This window comes from Engraulis encrasicolus, chromosome 1 (genome assembly GCF_034702125.1).
Source record: "Engraulis encrasicolus isolate BLACKSEA-1 chromosome 1, IST_EnEncr_1.0, whole genome shotgun sequence".
NCBI lineage: Eukaryota > Metazoa > Chordata > Actinopteri > Clupeiformes > Engraulidae > Engraulis > Engraulis encrasicolus.
The window spans coordinates 56,477,146-56,494,076 of record NC_085857.1 but is presented as its reverse complement, the minus strand read 5'-3'; the positions used below and the strand labels follow the sequence as shown (position 1 = coordinate 56,494,076).

The window sequence follows — 16,931 nt, the reverse complement described above, 5'->3', positions numbered from 1 at the left end:
GGTAATATCTTCAAGTTATGTGGGTTAATGTACAGTATTCATGTATGTCTATTGGGCTGTGTTCTCTGTTTTTGTCAAGCCTGTAACAGCCGTGATGTGATGTGATGTTATGTGTATATCCTGTACGATGTTAAGAAGGGGCCGTTTTTTTATCACAGGCGTAGAGTACACACACACACACACACACATAATACACATCATGACATAGATCACTTGTTCTCAACCTTATTGCAACAAATGTCCCCGTCACCTCATAAGCCTGCCAACGCCTGCTTACTATTAAAAAAATGAAATGCCCCCCCTCATTTGCAAGTCAGCACCGCTGCCCCTGGCAGCTGAAATGTTGTAGCCTCCCCTTTTGACTAACACTAGCCCAGACCAGTGAATCGTACCTTCCGAATACGGGTTGGCCATCATTGGCCGCCATAACCAATACAAGAGAGACCTGGGCCCTTCCAGTCTATTGTGACATTCTTCTCTCTGTTCCTGCCTCCAGGTTGCGGAAATGCTCCTCTGAACTCCGGGGTGATAAGTGGCTCGGATGCCCCAGCAGGCATGTGGCCGTGGCAGGCCAGTATCCATCGCTCAGGCAGCCACGTCTGTGGAGGATCCCTCATCAGCAACCAGTGGGTGCTCACTGCAGCACACTGCTTTCCAAAGTAAGACTCTCAATTCAAAACAATTTCAGTTCCAGTTCAGATGAGCTCCCATTCAAGCCACCCTGGCCCTTCCTCAGACTAAAAGTTTGACTAAAAGAGTGTAGCATCGCCATGAACTTGACCCCAACAAACTGTACAAAGTAGTAGTTGCCCATGTCACAACAATGATGTAGATGAAAACAGAACAGGCGCAGGAAAAACACAGGAAAAGAGCTGGTGAAATTCTGATTGCTTGCTATACGTACATAGGACAAAACGCGCAAATAAGAAATTGCTAATGCCTGTAGCTAGGCACCAAACTTGTTAGGACAAACAAACGAGCCCTAGTTCAAGTTCAAGGATTTATTGAATATTCAGGGGAAAGGGAGTTGGATATGAAAGAATACGAGACCCTTTGAGTGTGTGTGTGTGTGTGTGTGTGTGTGTGTGTGTGTGTGTGTGTGTGTGTGTGTGTGTGTGTGTGTGTGTGTGTGTGTGTGTGTGTGTCAGTAGTCCAGTGGCAGCTCGTGTAGGTGGTGGTGGAGGGTCCAATTTCACTTGCTATGGGGCTGGAAGTCCTGGGGGAACACACACACAAAACAGGGCAGAATGAGGCAAGGCAGTGATACTGTTCATCACCTGCCCATTTGCCCTACTTGACAAAAATGCCCAATTTTAAGTTCCTTTTTTGATGTTTTTTGTCACAATGTACTGTGGTCCACATTGACATGATCATCTACAAATGCTTGATGATCAAAATGTGACAATAATGTCCAAATATAATACACAGCCTCTGAAGCCTATAAGGCAGCTGGAAGTTCAACACACCCACTGACAAATGTGTGTTCTTTCACAACTGCATGCAGTTCTACCCATTTGGGGGCCCTTGGCAATATATAGAGATGGAGCCCTTTTGAATTACTTTTGCTGATACTGGAGAATGAAACAAAGATCAACACTCTTCACACTTCTGTCTTTCCTCACCTGCAAACGTTTTGGGCATTCCACAATCGCCATGACACGCTGAAGAAGGGCTTTGCCTGATACGTTCGTAGGCCAATAAAGAAAGAAAAATCTGAAGTAGTGGTGTGGATCGGCACTGCCCTCACTTTCCGATTCAATCACGATTCAGGAGGTAGCGATTTGATTTGATTCGATGCGATCCGATCCAATCCCAATTCAATTCTACAATGCATTGCAATGCATTACATTTCTACTGAAAGCAAAGCAGATGTTTAATCAGTCATGATGAGGCAATACAAGTAGTCAGATACTGAGCAACAATTTATTGGCTGTTTTCTGTATCAGTCTGTATCAGTCTTTTATTTAATTTAACATTCATTTGCTCCCGAAATATCCATGGAAGTAATTGAAACTTTTAAAAAATGCCGGATCGATTCTGGAACTTGCCGGATCGATTCTGGATCGTCCATGCCCCGCATCGATTCGGATCGCCGAATCGATCATTGTTGACACCACTAATCTGAAGAGTGCTGTCCTTCGCTTCATTCTCTTATCTATGTTTTATGTGGGATTTAGCACCCAGTTACGAACTGTGTTAATCGTTGCGCGATAGTGTGAGCGTGTCTTCTCTACTTTTGCTGGTATTTCCCATGGAAGGCTGACTGTTGGGGGCCCCCTTTAATGGACAAATGTCGAGGGGCCCTAGGATATTGCCTAGTCTTCTTATTGGTAAATAATCTCTGACTACATACTGTAGACTATAGGCCTACCTCTAGGCCTGAATCGGTAATGACTCCACCTCAGCACAGGCATACTTTGCATGTCCCAGTGTACTTCTCTATTTAGGTCATCCCTGTACACCTGAATAGGTATAAGCTAATCTCAATGTTGACTAGGTCATACTTTAATACCTGAACCAGTACAGAAATACCTTCACAACTCAATATACCTCTAGGCCTGAACTGGTAATGTTCGGTACAGACCACGCCTGGCCTGTGCACATACCATTCATGTGAGAGTCTTCTTTTGAATCCAGGTCACACCTGTAGATCTTAAAACAGGCAATACCCTTTACAACTGGATAGACCGTACCTCTAGGTCTGAATAGGAAATATCTCTCAAATTAAAGGATGGTCCCTGGGCAATTTGCCACACGCATTGACACGCAGTGACATATTCACACTCAGACTTTGTCATTATCATGTTGGTGACAACAATAAGATTATAACAGTGGCTCTGCCCTGAGATGTTATACACACCGAAAAGAAAATGACAGTCATATGCAATACTTGGAAATACTGCACATACAGTATGTGAAAATTGTGGAAGAAAGGATGGACTGCTCCTTTAATAAAGCACCTCTAACTTCAACGGATTTGCCTTCTTTCTACAGCGACTCCCCAACTGGGCTGACAGTGTATTTGGGCGGGCAAAACCAGGGTGGCAGCAATCCCAACCAACAGGAAAGGACAGTTGCGCTCATCCATAGCCACCCTCTGAATGACCTAGCCCTGGTGGTGCTGTCTGCTCCCCTCATCCTCAACAACTACATCCAGCCCGTCTGTCTGGCTGACAGCAGCAGCACCTTCCACAACGGCACAGAGAGCTGGGTCACTGGATTGAGAAATGCAGCAGGTGTGTGTGTGAGTGGGTGTGTGTGTGTGTGTGTGTGTGTGTGTTTCAAATGAAAATCAGTGCAGTGGGTTGGCTTTTTATTGAATTTGTAATTGGTCCTATATGTTCACACATTCCATCATACATCTTCCTTCTACCCTTCCATCTCACTTTTGTTCCTCCTTAACTGATGTCTTCTCTCTTTCATACTTAATTTCTCTCTTCTTCTTCTTCTTCTTCTTCTTCTTCTTCTTCTTCTTCTTCTTCTTCTTCTTCTTCTTCTTCTTCTTCTTCTTCTTCTTCCTTTTTCCTGTGTGTATCTCTCTATCGCCCTCTTCAGGAGTGCTGCAGCAGGTGCGTGTTCCTGTGGTGGGCAACAGACAGTGCATCTGTCTCCATGGCAGCAACAGCATCACTGACAACATGATGTGCGCAGCTGACCTGTCTGATGTTACTCAAGCTTGCCTGGTAGGACCAGTCATCTGTGTGTGCGTGCATGCGTACGTGCGTGCGTGCGTGCGTGAGTGTATGAGTGTGTGAGTGCATGGGTGGGTCTGTTAGTAGGCTATTTAATCTTCATGACCCTCTGGAATGCTATTATCCTTTCTGATTAGTTAATAGACATGCATGGAAATCATTTATACTGTTGTGTTCTCCAGGGAGACTCAGGGGCTCCCCTGGTGGTCAAACAGGGCAGTGCGTGGGTGCAGGCTGGCATCGCCATCAGGTGTGGTGGGGCGGGGGTACCAGGTGTCTACACGCGCATTTCCCACTACGTGGATTGGATCAACCTGCAGGGCGTCACCCCGGGATACGTCAGCTTCCTGTCCCCAGGGGAGGACACCAGTGACCTCAACGTCACCTGTGCAGCTCTCTCCACCACCACTAGAGGGCCTACTACCACTCCGCTTTCTCTAGGCGAGTACAACACTCATCGCCACATTGTATTACATTTGGCAGATAAAAAGCAACTTGCAATAAATGACATGACCGTAGCATACAACACTTGCAGATACAAAGTGCGCATATATACAGAACAAAAGGTGCAAATGTGTTTTCTGTAAGTACATTAGCACAGGGTTGAGTAGGGTAGACAGACAGACACTCACAACATGTACCCAGCATACAACATGCCTTAGTCTACCCCAGGTCTGGGCCAGCTCAGACACCGGTGCAGTAAATAATCACATCTTTACTTGCTTCTTGAAGGTTCAGAGAGATGATCCAGGTCTTGTTAATTCTGGAATGTTGTTCCATCACTAACTGCCAGTACCAGTGCTAGCACATTTATTTACATCACACAACTCAATATGTTAGCACATTTAAAAAATAAAAAACCCAGTATGTCTGTAACAGGTTGATTTTGTTTTGGTGTGTGTGTGTGTGTGTGTGTGTGTGTGTGTGTGTGTGTGTGTGTGTGTGTGTGTGTGTGTGTGTGTGTGTGTGTGTGTGTGTGTGCGTGCGCGCATGCTTGTGTGCGTGCATGCGTGCGTGCGTGTGTGCGTGCATGCGTGCGCGTGTGTGTGTGTGTGTACGTGTGTGTGTTGTGTGGTGGGGAAATACTGCACTGGCCCTTTAAGAGCGCAGGTAGCTACGGGAACGAGGCGCAACATGTTTTACCTTGGTTACCATATAGAAAATGTCTGATGTACTTTTTTCTTTTCCCATTTCCCCTCCAGTGTGTGGCCATGACCCATTGGGCCGGTCGCCCTGGCAGGCCAGTATCCATCGCTCCGGCAACCATGTCTGTGGAGGATCCCTCATCAGCAGCCAATGGGTCCTCACAGCAGCACACTGCTTCCCCAAGTAAGGAGTGTTATTGGTTAACGGTTAGGGCAGGGATGGGAAACATTTTTGATTCGAGGGGCCACTTCAAATTTTATAATGGCCCCCAAGGGCCCTACTATGAACACAAACTAGGATTTCCCCCTGCACTTTAGGCCTATATTGAAGGCAGCCACCTTTACAACAGACCCAACCTTCACTGGGTCCCCTGACAATATTACATAACTGTATATTGCAAATGTAATGTCCAACATTTCTTTACAACACTTGTCATATTTCAAGCAAAACTGCATAGCATTAAAATGATGCCGGGGGCTGGGTAATATAAGACAGCCTCAAGGCCTGTAAATGTAACCTGTAGCCTGTAAAATTTAATTCTGGTAACAGCAAACGTATAACACTTGTGTTTTAACAGGTTAATATACAGCACCATCTCAACCGCTGAGCTAACTTTGTATTTATTACTGTAGCACGTCTACCACTGGGCTGAGGGTGTATTTGGGGCGTCAATACCAGGCAGGAAGCAACCCCAATGAAGAGGAAAGGACAGTTGGGCGTATCGAAATGCACCCTGAGAATGACATCGCCCTGGTGGTGCTGTCTGCCCCCCTGACATTCAACGACTACATCCGACCCATCTGCCTGGCGGCTGATGGCAGCGTCTTCCACAACGGCACACAGACCAGGGTCACTGGATGGGTGGGAGGTCAGTCTTAGTGTGTGTGTGTGTGTGTGTGTGTGTGTGTGTGTGTGTGTGTGTGTGTGTGTGTGTGTGTGTGTGTGTGTGTGTGTGTGTGTGTGTGTGTGTGTGTGTGTGTGTGTGTGTGTGTGTGTGTGTGTGTGTGTGTGCTTGTGCGTGTGTGCGCACATGTGTGTCTGTGTGTCTGTGTGTGTGTGCTACACCAATCTACCTTCGGGAGACCACTGCTATTAGAGCACACCCACATGCTGGGGCCCTCACTCCATGTGGGGCCCAAATCCTGGACTCCTTTGCCCCCTTTTGCTGGGGTAGTTTTGTTGTTGCTGATAAAGTGTAAAAGTGTAAACACGTTTCCTCACTGACAGGTTAGGGTTTGGGATAGTTTTGGTTATTGTTAGGGTTAAGTGTGTTTGCGTGCGTGTGTTTGTATTGGTGGATGCTTGCAGTCTATAAACTTAATGCAACAAAACATATTTTGAGCTAAACGGAGTGGAAATCTGCTAAGCTAAATGTATTCCCCCTCCTCTCTCTGTACTGCAGAGAGCCCTGGCACCTTGCAGCAGGCAGCGCCCCTAGTGGTGGGAAACAGACAGTGCAACTGCATCAGGGAGGACCTTGACGTCACAGACAACCTCATCTGTGCTGGAGCCGATACTGCTGGCGGCACCTGTCAGGTAGCATACCTGTTTTATGACACACCTTTGCATTAACCATGCATTCATATGTAATTGGTAATTAATGTGCAAACAATGAATTAGGGTCTAAGATAATCCAGTAAAACGACAGCAACAAAAATGTCACTCAATAGTGCCACTGCTGTAGCTGTGACTGCACCAGCCTGGTGTCTGCTACTACAAAAACACCATTGACCCAGCTCACTTGTAGTATAGAACACACAGCTGTGTCTGTCTACGTCCTTCTTCGCACAACAGATTAATTCCTTGTCATCACACACTGGCTCCAACAAAGTCTGATGCACTGCTCTCAATGCTACTGTACTCAATACTACAACGACAGCAATATACAAACCCCAACTACATAGAAGTTGGGACGCAAGCTTAATTGTGAATAATAACAAAATACTGCCATTTTCAAAAAGTCTGGTTCTGACATTAGTTGGAGAACGGTACAAAGAAAACATATCAGCCATCAAAACTGACCAAAATTATTGTTTTGGGCGATATTCATATGTAAATCCAACGCGTCTCAAAAGAGTTGAGACGGGACAATAAAAGGCAGCAAATGTCGAGGAAGACTAAAAACAAAACAAAGAACAACACTTAACAGTTAATAGCATTAACCGATGAGATGATTTTATATAAAAACAGTGTTGATTCCTATCTTGGACATGATTTCACCAGCTTAAATGGTAGGTGTATTCCTTGTCATGTTTTTCAATGTTTTCCTTTCTGTAGTGCTTACAGTGTGACAGGTCTTGACCAAAAGCCAGCCATTTTATGTCATGCTGGTCCTTTTGGTCCTTAAACTGTTAAAACATAGTAGAGAATACAATTTGTCCTTACTATGTGGCAGTAATCGAAGATCTCCCTTCAAAATATAATGCACGACTGGCTTTTCATGCTGCTTAAAACCCATTTATTTCATTCAGTACTGTATTCAATTCTACAGGTGAGTTAGAACAGCTTAACCAATGTACTACTGCACCCCCATGCCATCATGGAGGCTGACTTTTGAAGATAGCACTAACACAACTTGCATGGTCAATTTTCACTGTAGCACAGGATGTGCAAGACTTCATTATTTTCAAAAAGAATTGATTTTTGCAACTTCTGCTGACTTCTGTAAGCAAAAGACTGTTTCCCATGTCGTCTGGGTCTATTTCAAGTGAGCTTGGGTGGATAGGGGAATGTTGAACCCCTCTATCATTTGCAGACATGAAGCGTCCTTAATATGGTCAAGTTTTCACTAGCTGTAATTCTCGGCGTGCTAGAGTGAGACTACAGCCAATATATATTTCATGATGTCATGAACCTATATAATGATTTTAATGACAAAAATATGTCTTATATACGTACACTCATGTTTCCTCTGCATCTTTAATTCTGAGTGACTCAGCCTCTCTGTGATTGTCTGGATATGCCTGGACACTCAAATTGTTCATCAGTGCAATTCATTTTGAAATGTTATTCCTTGTTTTTTCTTCTTTGGATGTTTATAACATTTCACGGCTCCCCGTCCCAACTTATTTGAGACGTGTTGCAGTTATCAAATTAGAAATGAGTACATATGTCCTCTAAAACAATATTTTTTCTCGGTTTTAACACTTGATATGTTGTCTTTTCACTATTCTCCATCTAAGGAATGTATTGAATGTTTTGAAAATGATAGCATTTTGATTTTATTCTCAGTTTACCAAACGTTCCAACTTCACCGGAGTTGGGGTTTGGTAATCGTCTATCTGCTGTTGTTGTTCTGTATATTTCCTGTGCACTTTGTATCTGCTAGGGATGTTGGCTATGATTATGTCCTCGATTGTAAATCTCTTTGGTTAAAAAGCGCCTGCCAAATGCAATGCAATGTAATGTAATGTAATGTAATGTAATTGATTATTTGATTTATTGATTGGCTTGTGTGCCCAGAGGGACCTGGGTGGGCCTCTGGTTAGCCCCTGGAGTACGGTGTGGGTGCAGTCAGGTGTGGTGCCCTCTATTGGCCGGGAGTGTGACAGCAGCCTGAGTGTCTACACCAGGACCTCCATCTACCAGACGTGGATCAGCTCCCACCTCTCCTCAGATGACCAGCCAGAGTTTGTGGACTTCACCTCTGCTGGCACAGATGCAGACAGCAGCTTCGGGTGTCCATCTGGTAAGAAGCACCTTCATCTTCATCAACAGCATTGGTCATCAACATCATCATCATCATCCCCATAGTAACTGGCATCTTCATTATTGTCATGTTTTTAATTGCTGTCTTCGTTGTCACAATCTATGGTGGTATCAGCAACAACTTCGCCAGAGCCTAGAACATCAACACCGGCATCACCAACTTCATCATCATCAACATCATCTTCATCGATATCATTACCATCATCATCCTCATCACCATCACCAACATCATCCCCATCATCTTCGTCTCAATCGGCACCATCATCATCATCATCCTCAACATCATCACCTGCATCTTCATCTCAGTCACCAACGTCATCCCCATCATCTTTGTCTCAATCGGCACCGTCATCATCACCACCACCATCATCCTCAACATTATCACCTGCATCTTCATCTCAATCACCATCATCATCCCCACCATCTTCCGCAACATCATTATCATCATCATCATCATCATCACCAACACCATCACCATCTTCCTCAACACTGTGGACATCACCTTCATCATCATCATCATCTTCACCATCATCACCATTATCATCAGCATTACCATCATCAACCGTAACATTGTCACAGACGTCACCGTCATCACAACAATTATCTTCATCATCACCAACCTCCTCATCCACATCACTACCGTCAGTATCATCATCATCATCATCATCACCATCATTACCATCTTCATCATCACCACCAGTAACATCATCACCAATATCATCATCATCATCACCATCATCATCATCTCCATCATCATCTCCATCACCCTCTTCATCAACACTGTTAACATCACCATCATCCTCACCTTCATTATCATCATCTTCACCAGCATCTGTACCATCAGCAGCAGCAGCAACATCGCCAGTAACATCGTCACGATCGTCACTGTCATCAACACAATTATCTTCATCATCAACAACCTCATCATCCACATCACTACCGTCAGTATCATCATCTTCATCAACATTATCAACATCAGCATCTGCAACATCATCATCGTCATCAGCACCACCATTATATTCATCAGTAATACCATCATCATCTTCACCATCATCACAATCATTCTCATCACCATCATCACCATCCTCATCATCCATATCACCATCGTCCGTATCACCACCACCCTCATCATCACCACCATCATCCACACAAATATTAATATCATCATCATCAGCATCAACATTTTCCTTATTATCATCATTATCTTCATCATCATCACAGTCATCCTCATCATCATCATCAGCAGCAGCATCAACATTATCATCACCATCGTCTTCATCAGTAGCAGGTGTGTCACCATCATCATCATCACCACCATCACCATTATCCTTGACATCATCTTCATCTCCATCATCATCATCATCATCTTCATCAGCAGCGGCCTTATCAACACCACCCTCATTAACATCTTCACAAACATCACCATCATCATCATCATCACCATCAACATTCTCATTGACATCACTATCATCATCCCCATCATCATCATCATCATCATCATCATCCCCATCATCATCATCATCATCATCATCATCATCATCATCATCACCCTCATTAATATCTCCACAAACATCACCATCCTCTCCATCACCATCAACATCATCAACCTCACCAACATCTTCATCAGTGATGGCCTCATCATCATCATCATCATCATCATCACCTTCTTCAGCACCATCATCACCCTCACCATCATCATCACTGTCATCTTCGTTGGTGGTGACCTCAACATCACCACCATTAACATCTTCACAAACATCACCATCATCATCACCATCATCTCCATCATTATCAACATCATACCAACCCTCAAAATTCCCATTGGCATCAACACCATCACCATTAACATTATCATTGCCATTGTTTTCATCAGTCCCATCATCACCATCATCATCACCAACACCTCCATCAGTGATGACCTCATCATTATCACCATTAACATCTTCACAAACATCACCATCATCTGCATCATCTTTGTTGCCATCATCTTCAACTGGGCCAGCCTCTATGCTTCCTGCTACATCATCTGCGCCATCATTATCTTCACCATCATCATCATCATCATCATCATCATCATCATCATCAATAGCATCATCATCAGCAACGACTTTAGCATCACCATCATCATCATCACTAGCAGCAGTATCACAATCATCCTCTTCACTGGCATCACCATCAACATATGCATTACCATCACCACCATCATCAACATCATCATCCCCATCATCATCATCAGTATCATCACAATCATTATCATCATCATCATCATCATCATCATCATCATCATCCATTCTTGCCTTAACACTTCCAGTGACATCATCAGGGTTTCAGAGCACAGAGAGGTTTCCAACGTTCAGCACTCTTATGTCAAGACAAACATCTCCTGCTGTGACAAAAGACGTTTCCACAGCGACAACTCACACTGTCACTAATGACGTTCCCATGGCAACTGCTCTCAGTACCACAAAAGATGTTTCCACAAAACAAACTCTTGCTGTGACAAATGACGTATCTTCAGCAACAACAAATGCTGTCACTCCTCCCATCTCAATTGACACTTCCACAGCACAGACTAAGTTGACAACGGATATTTCTAGAGCTTCTACTCTAAACATCACAAGAGATGATTCAGCAACAACTGTCAGTGTCACAAAAGACGTTTCCACAAAGCAAACTACTCCTTCTGTTAAAGCAGATTTTTCCACAACATCTTCCACTGTCACCAATGATATTTCCACAGAATCAACTGCCACCATCACAAGAGCTGTTTCCTCAGTATCATCATCTACCATCACAACAGATGTTTTCACATTAACAACTCAATTGACAACAGTTGTTTCCACACCATCAACTCCCACCATCCCAAATGACATGTCCACTGCAAGAAGTCTTACTGTCACAACAGATGTTGACACAGCAACAACAACTGCTGGATTGTCTGCAGACGTCACAAGAAACATTTCCTCAGTAACCATCACAAGAGAGAATTCGCCAAGAACAATCAGTGTCACAAAAAATGTTTCCACAAAGCAAACAACTCCTGTTGACACACCAGATTTTTCTACAACAACATCTCCAGCTGTCACCAATGATGTTTCCGTGGCATCAACTGCAACCATCACAAAGGATGTTTCCACAGAATCAGCTCCCACCATCATAAGAGACATTTCCACAGCGACAATGCCTCAATACACAACAGATGTTTACCCAGCAACAACAGAAATGTTCACAAAACAAACAACTTCCACTGTCGCAAAAGACGTTTCCACTGCATCAACGGTTCAATTGACAACAGAGATGGTGGCAATTGCAACTGTTCATACTACAACGTCTACACCAACTCCTACAACAAACTTGAACATAGCAACTACAGAATTCACCACCCATGTCAAAATGCAAAGAACTGAACCTACAACAGAGGAAGCAACACTACAAACACCTACTGCAAATACAGCAGACTGGACAGTATTACCAACAACTCATACAATTGCAAAAGATGATACTGCATCTCCGGCGAGTGAAAATAAAACAGCTGTCACCTCCCTGACTACTGAAACAATAACAAATATTACAACATCACCAACTAGTGAAACAACAATCAAAGGTATAACATCACCAAATCCTGACAGGGCAACATCATCAAATACTGACATGACAGCATCACCAAACCCTGGCATAACAACATCACCAACTACAGGAATCATAACCACAGACGTTACAACGTCCCTTACTACTACAACAATCCCATTGGACTTCACAGCACAAACTACTCAGATTACAACCAAAGTGACATCCTCACTACATACAACAACTGAAAGGACATCAGAGCTGTCGACAACTACTGAAAGGTGGTCAGAGCACGCAATGGCTTCTGAAATGACACCATTCTTAATCACATCACTGGCATCTGACACTGTGACATCGGTCTTACCATCCACAACAAACCAAATTTCAACAACTCCAGACAATGCCATGACGATCACATCATCCACTACAAAACAGGGTGCAACAACTTCTGACATTGAAACATCAGTCTCAATATCCACACCAAAACAGGTTGCAACAACAGCAGACTTTGCAATGCCTATCTCATCATCCACTCTAATGGCATCAACATCCACTCAAACTACAACAACAGGCAGTTCAGCATCATCTGTTGGCATGGCAACTACCATGTCAACCATCACAACTCTCCCAATGACAACCAGGGTCATGACGCCCAAATCTACTCATACCACAGCAGGCATTACAACATCATCATCTGCCATGGCAACAGATCGAACAACAATCCATCCATGGACATCTGAAGTCACGACTTTGGAAAAGACAAGCGCTGGCAAGTCAGCATCATCTGTTGCATTTTCCACACACTCTCATACACACACTGAAACAAAAACTGCCACTCCCGAGAAACCACTGAAATCTACAGCAGCAATTACTTCAGCACTTACTACAGCAGAAAGAACGACTTCACGAGCTATGGATACACCAACCACAACAAGGAGTGCCACTTCAAGAGCTACAGGAACGCCAAGCAGGGTTACTGCAGAAAATGTTTCTGGAACAACTACAGCAGATTCAGCAGGTATAGCACCTACAGACCTCGCAACAGATATTACAACACGCACAGGCACCTCAAGCTCCATGACATTAGGTCCCCCAACACCCACAGACCTCACAAACCCCATATCATCAGTCCCTTCTACAGACGTAGACCTCAGCACAACCTCATTATCAGTCATCACCTCATCCTCAGTTCACTCAACATCAAAAAAACCCTCAACACTTACAGTCCCGTCCACTACCACAACACACCTCACAAGACCAATGACAGCACCAGTCCTCACAAACCCCACGGAAACATCAGTCCTTACACACCCCAAGACAACACCAGTCCCTTCAAGTAACTCAGCAGACTTCACATCAGTAAGGACATCAGTTTCCTCAACACCAGCAGTCTATGATACACCTATATCAACACCAGAATCCTCTACAACATCATTTCCTTTTCCAACGTCAACACACTTCAAAACCTCACATCCCTCTGTAATAACAATAGACCTCACTACCGTAAGGACATCAGTTCCCTCAACACCATCAGTCTATACATCAACATCAATCCCCTCAACATCCTCAGTCGCCTCAACAAAATATCACACCACACTGCCAACATCCTCACTGCCTTCCACCACATCAGTCCTCAAAACAGGTTCCACATATCCTGCAACATCCAGAGCCATTTCAGCTGCAACAGCCACTAACACCACGACTCCAATGACATCATCAGTCCTCTCAACAACACCCACAGGTTCCACAACATCAACAGACCTCACAAGACCAACAGGCCCCTCAATATCACCCATGACAACATCCATGCCCTCAACAACAGCAGCAGACCTTACCACAAGCATGACAGAACCAGCAACAACATCAGTCCACAAAACACCCACAGTCCTCACAACATCCACAGATCCTGCAATGGCCACATTCCCCTCAACAGCAACAGATCTCACAGCAGCCAAGACAATGACACCACATGGCTCCTCTACATCAGTCCTTAACACACCCACAGTGTCCTCAACAGCAGTCACACCACCAACACTTACGGTCTCCTCAGCAGTGTCAGACCTCACAAGACCAATGGCAGCAACAACACTCACAGGTCCCATGACACCATCTGCCCTCACACCACCAATGCCAACATCAAGTCCCTCTACAACAGCCCACAAAACACCCACTTCAGTCCCTTCAAGTAGCTCAGCAGACCACACAACACCCACACAAACACCAGAACCCTCTAAAACCTCAGGTCCCTCAGCAACAGAACCCACCACGTTATCATCTCTCACAACACCAAGATATACACCATCAGCACACCTCACAAGACCAACAGGCTCCTCAACATCACCTTTGACAACCACAGTCCCTTCACCAACAGCTTCAGTTCTTACAACACCCACAACCCCCTCAACAGTAGCATCCACCATCTCCTCAGCATTAGCAAACCTTACAACAGAGACAGTCCCCTCAGCAGTATCAGACCTCATAAAACCTGTGTCAACAACAGGCCTCAGAACAATGGAAACAACAAAAACAAGCCCTCCACAAAGTAGCTCCACTACAGCCGAGGCCATGACACTCACAACCACCTCAGTCCCACCATTAGCAGCAACACCATTTCCTCAGCCAACATCAGACCTCACAGCACACACCCTGACACCAATAACACGTTCTAACACAACCACCACTACCAGAGTGATGACAAAACACACTACTTTCAAGGCAACAACATCAAGCCCCCTGTCTCACACCACCCCTTCCCTGACAACAGACATCACAGCCGTTCCAGTGAAGTCAACCAAGTCTACAGCAGCAACTTCTGCTACTCCTACCACAGCAGAGAGAACAACATCAGGATCTCGGAAAACCCCAATCGTGGTTACTACTTCCACGAGTCCTGAAACAGCAGCTACAGCTGATGCAGCAGGTACAACACCCGACAGAAATCACAACACCAATACACCAACAAATTCCAGTCCTCATAGCAACCATATCAGCACCAGAACCTCATATAATGCCAGATCATTTTCAGACCTCACACCACCAACATCCACATCAGTTCCTTTTAGAACAACAACAATAACGATCTCAACAGCAAACCTCTCAACAACCACAGCCCCCCCCCGACCATTCAACAGCAATAGCAGACCCCACAACACTTCTCTCTCTACACCCTCAGAGCTTACAGAGACCACAGCAACACCAATTCTCTCAGCTACAACACCAGTTGCCATAGAAACAGCAAAAGCAATTACAACAGTTGCCACATCAACAGGCTTAACAGCACCCTCATCAACCTTAGAACGCCCTACAACATTATTTCCCTTAGCCACAACACCGACAGATCCCCCAACACCAACAGGCTTATCAGCACCCTCATCAACCTTACTGTAGAACACCTTACAACATCAGTTGCCTTAGCAACAACACCACCAGCAAATTTCTACCCTCTGTTTGTGCAGCTGCTGCCCGCAGTGTTGTCAATGCGTTCATCACGACAAATGAAACATGGGTCTCCGCCATGGGGGACAGCCAATCAGAGGTCTTCAAGCAGCGTGAGGCCCAGCTCAAAGAAGAGGTACGCTTCCTGGTTCCCAAACGTGTACTATTAAGCACTGTTTTGAAGTATGCATACAATTTTAAATGCAGTTTTTTTCATCCATTTATATATAAACACAGGATGTGGATAAATTAAAAACGGCCATTGTAACAAGTGAGTTTTACCCCCCCTAAAAAGGATATTTTTAAAACTATGGTATCAAAGGAAAACTTTTTTAAGAGTCTGTTTATGTGTAAATGAGAGGTCGACTCTGATGTGTTTTCAAAAATGTCCATATGTAAACAGTATCTTAGCCTTTTCCACATGATGAGAGACACCTTTGAAGCAGTGAAATGACAAACGACGTGATATATAATGGATGATGAATTTTGGTCTGCCCTTTTATGTAGCTGGAGCCATTCTTTCGTGAGGATTTCAATTCCAACTTTGACAGCCTCAAAACTCAAAACTTAAGGTATTCATTCACACATTGGCACACAGATACGCAGACACACACACACACACACACACACACACACACACACACACACACACACACACACACACACACACACACACACACACACACACACACACACACACACACACACACACACACACACACACACACACACTCCACTTGTGCTTGTGGCCTCATGCCAGGAAGTAATACGTCGTGATGACATCACTGACAACAGCATTATATTTCAATATCTCGCAGAAACTCAATTATAAAGTCTTTTTCTCATTTGCAAACTGGATGGTGAATGAAGAATAGCTCCCCAAAAATTGCTGTGGCTAGGCTGACGGCGGGGAAACTTAATTGTTTTCACTGCGGAGGTGGGGCTTCAGCAAAATGTGACGCACACATTGTGGAGGATGCAAGGTGGTATATTGGAATGCACCCACAGACTCACATACCCATACATACATACATACATACATACATACATACATACATACATACATACATACATACATACATACATACATACATACATACATACATACATACATACATACAGACTCATTCATCTGAGCCAGTGTCTTGGACGGTAAATGTCTTGAGGACACACGCACGCACGGACACACACTCTCTCTCTCTCTCTCTCTCTCTCTCTCTCTCTCTCTCTCTCTCTCTCTCTCTCTCTCTCTCTCTCACACACACACACACACACACACACACACACACACACACACACACACACACACACACACACACACACACACACACACACACACACTAATGTAGTGGTGTGCATTGTCACTGCCCTCACGATTCGATT

The 16,931-nt window shown here is 44.4% G+C and overlaps 2 protein-coding genes across 2 annotated transcripts in view; both read left to right on the top strand.

Annotated features, from left to right (window-relative positions):
- The window catches only part of LOC134458534 (prostasin-like), a 12,079-nt gene extending 7,054 nt beyond the window's left edge, over positions 1–5,025 (top strand). The window contains exons 3-7 of the mRNA XM_063210912.1: positions 497–659; positions 2,995–3,236; positions 3,556–3,683; positions 3,875–4,079; positions 4,895–5,025. Coding sequence (XP_063066982.1) covers positions 497–659; positions 2,995–3,236; positions 3,556–3,683; positions 3,875–4,079; positions 4,895–5,025 — 869 coding nt within the window. The remainder of the gene's footprint in view (positions 1–496; positions 660–2,994; positions 3,237–3,555; positions 3,684–3,874; positions 4,080–4,894) is intronic.
- Positions 5,026–5,564: 539 nt separating this feature from the next.
- LOC134458530 (mucin-2-like) lies at positions 5,565–15,007 on the top strand. Its single transcript, XM_063210898.1, has 9 exons — positions 5,565–5,706; positions 6,241–6,374; positions 8,301–8,526; positions 8,662–10,201; positions 10,568–10,802; positions 13,622–13,755; positions 14,119–14,298; positions 14,356–14,655; positions 14,878–15,007. Exons 1-9 carry the CDS (start codon positions 5,565–5,567, stop codon positions 15,005–15,007), a joined length of 3,021 nt encoding a protein of 1,006 aa, XP_063066968.1.
- Positions 15,008–16,931: the final 1,924 nt, after the last annotated feature.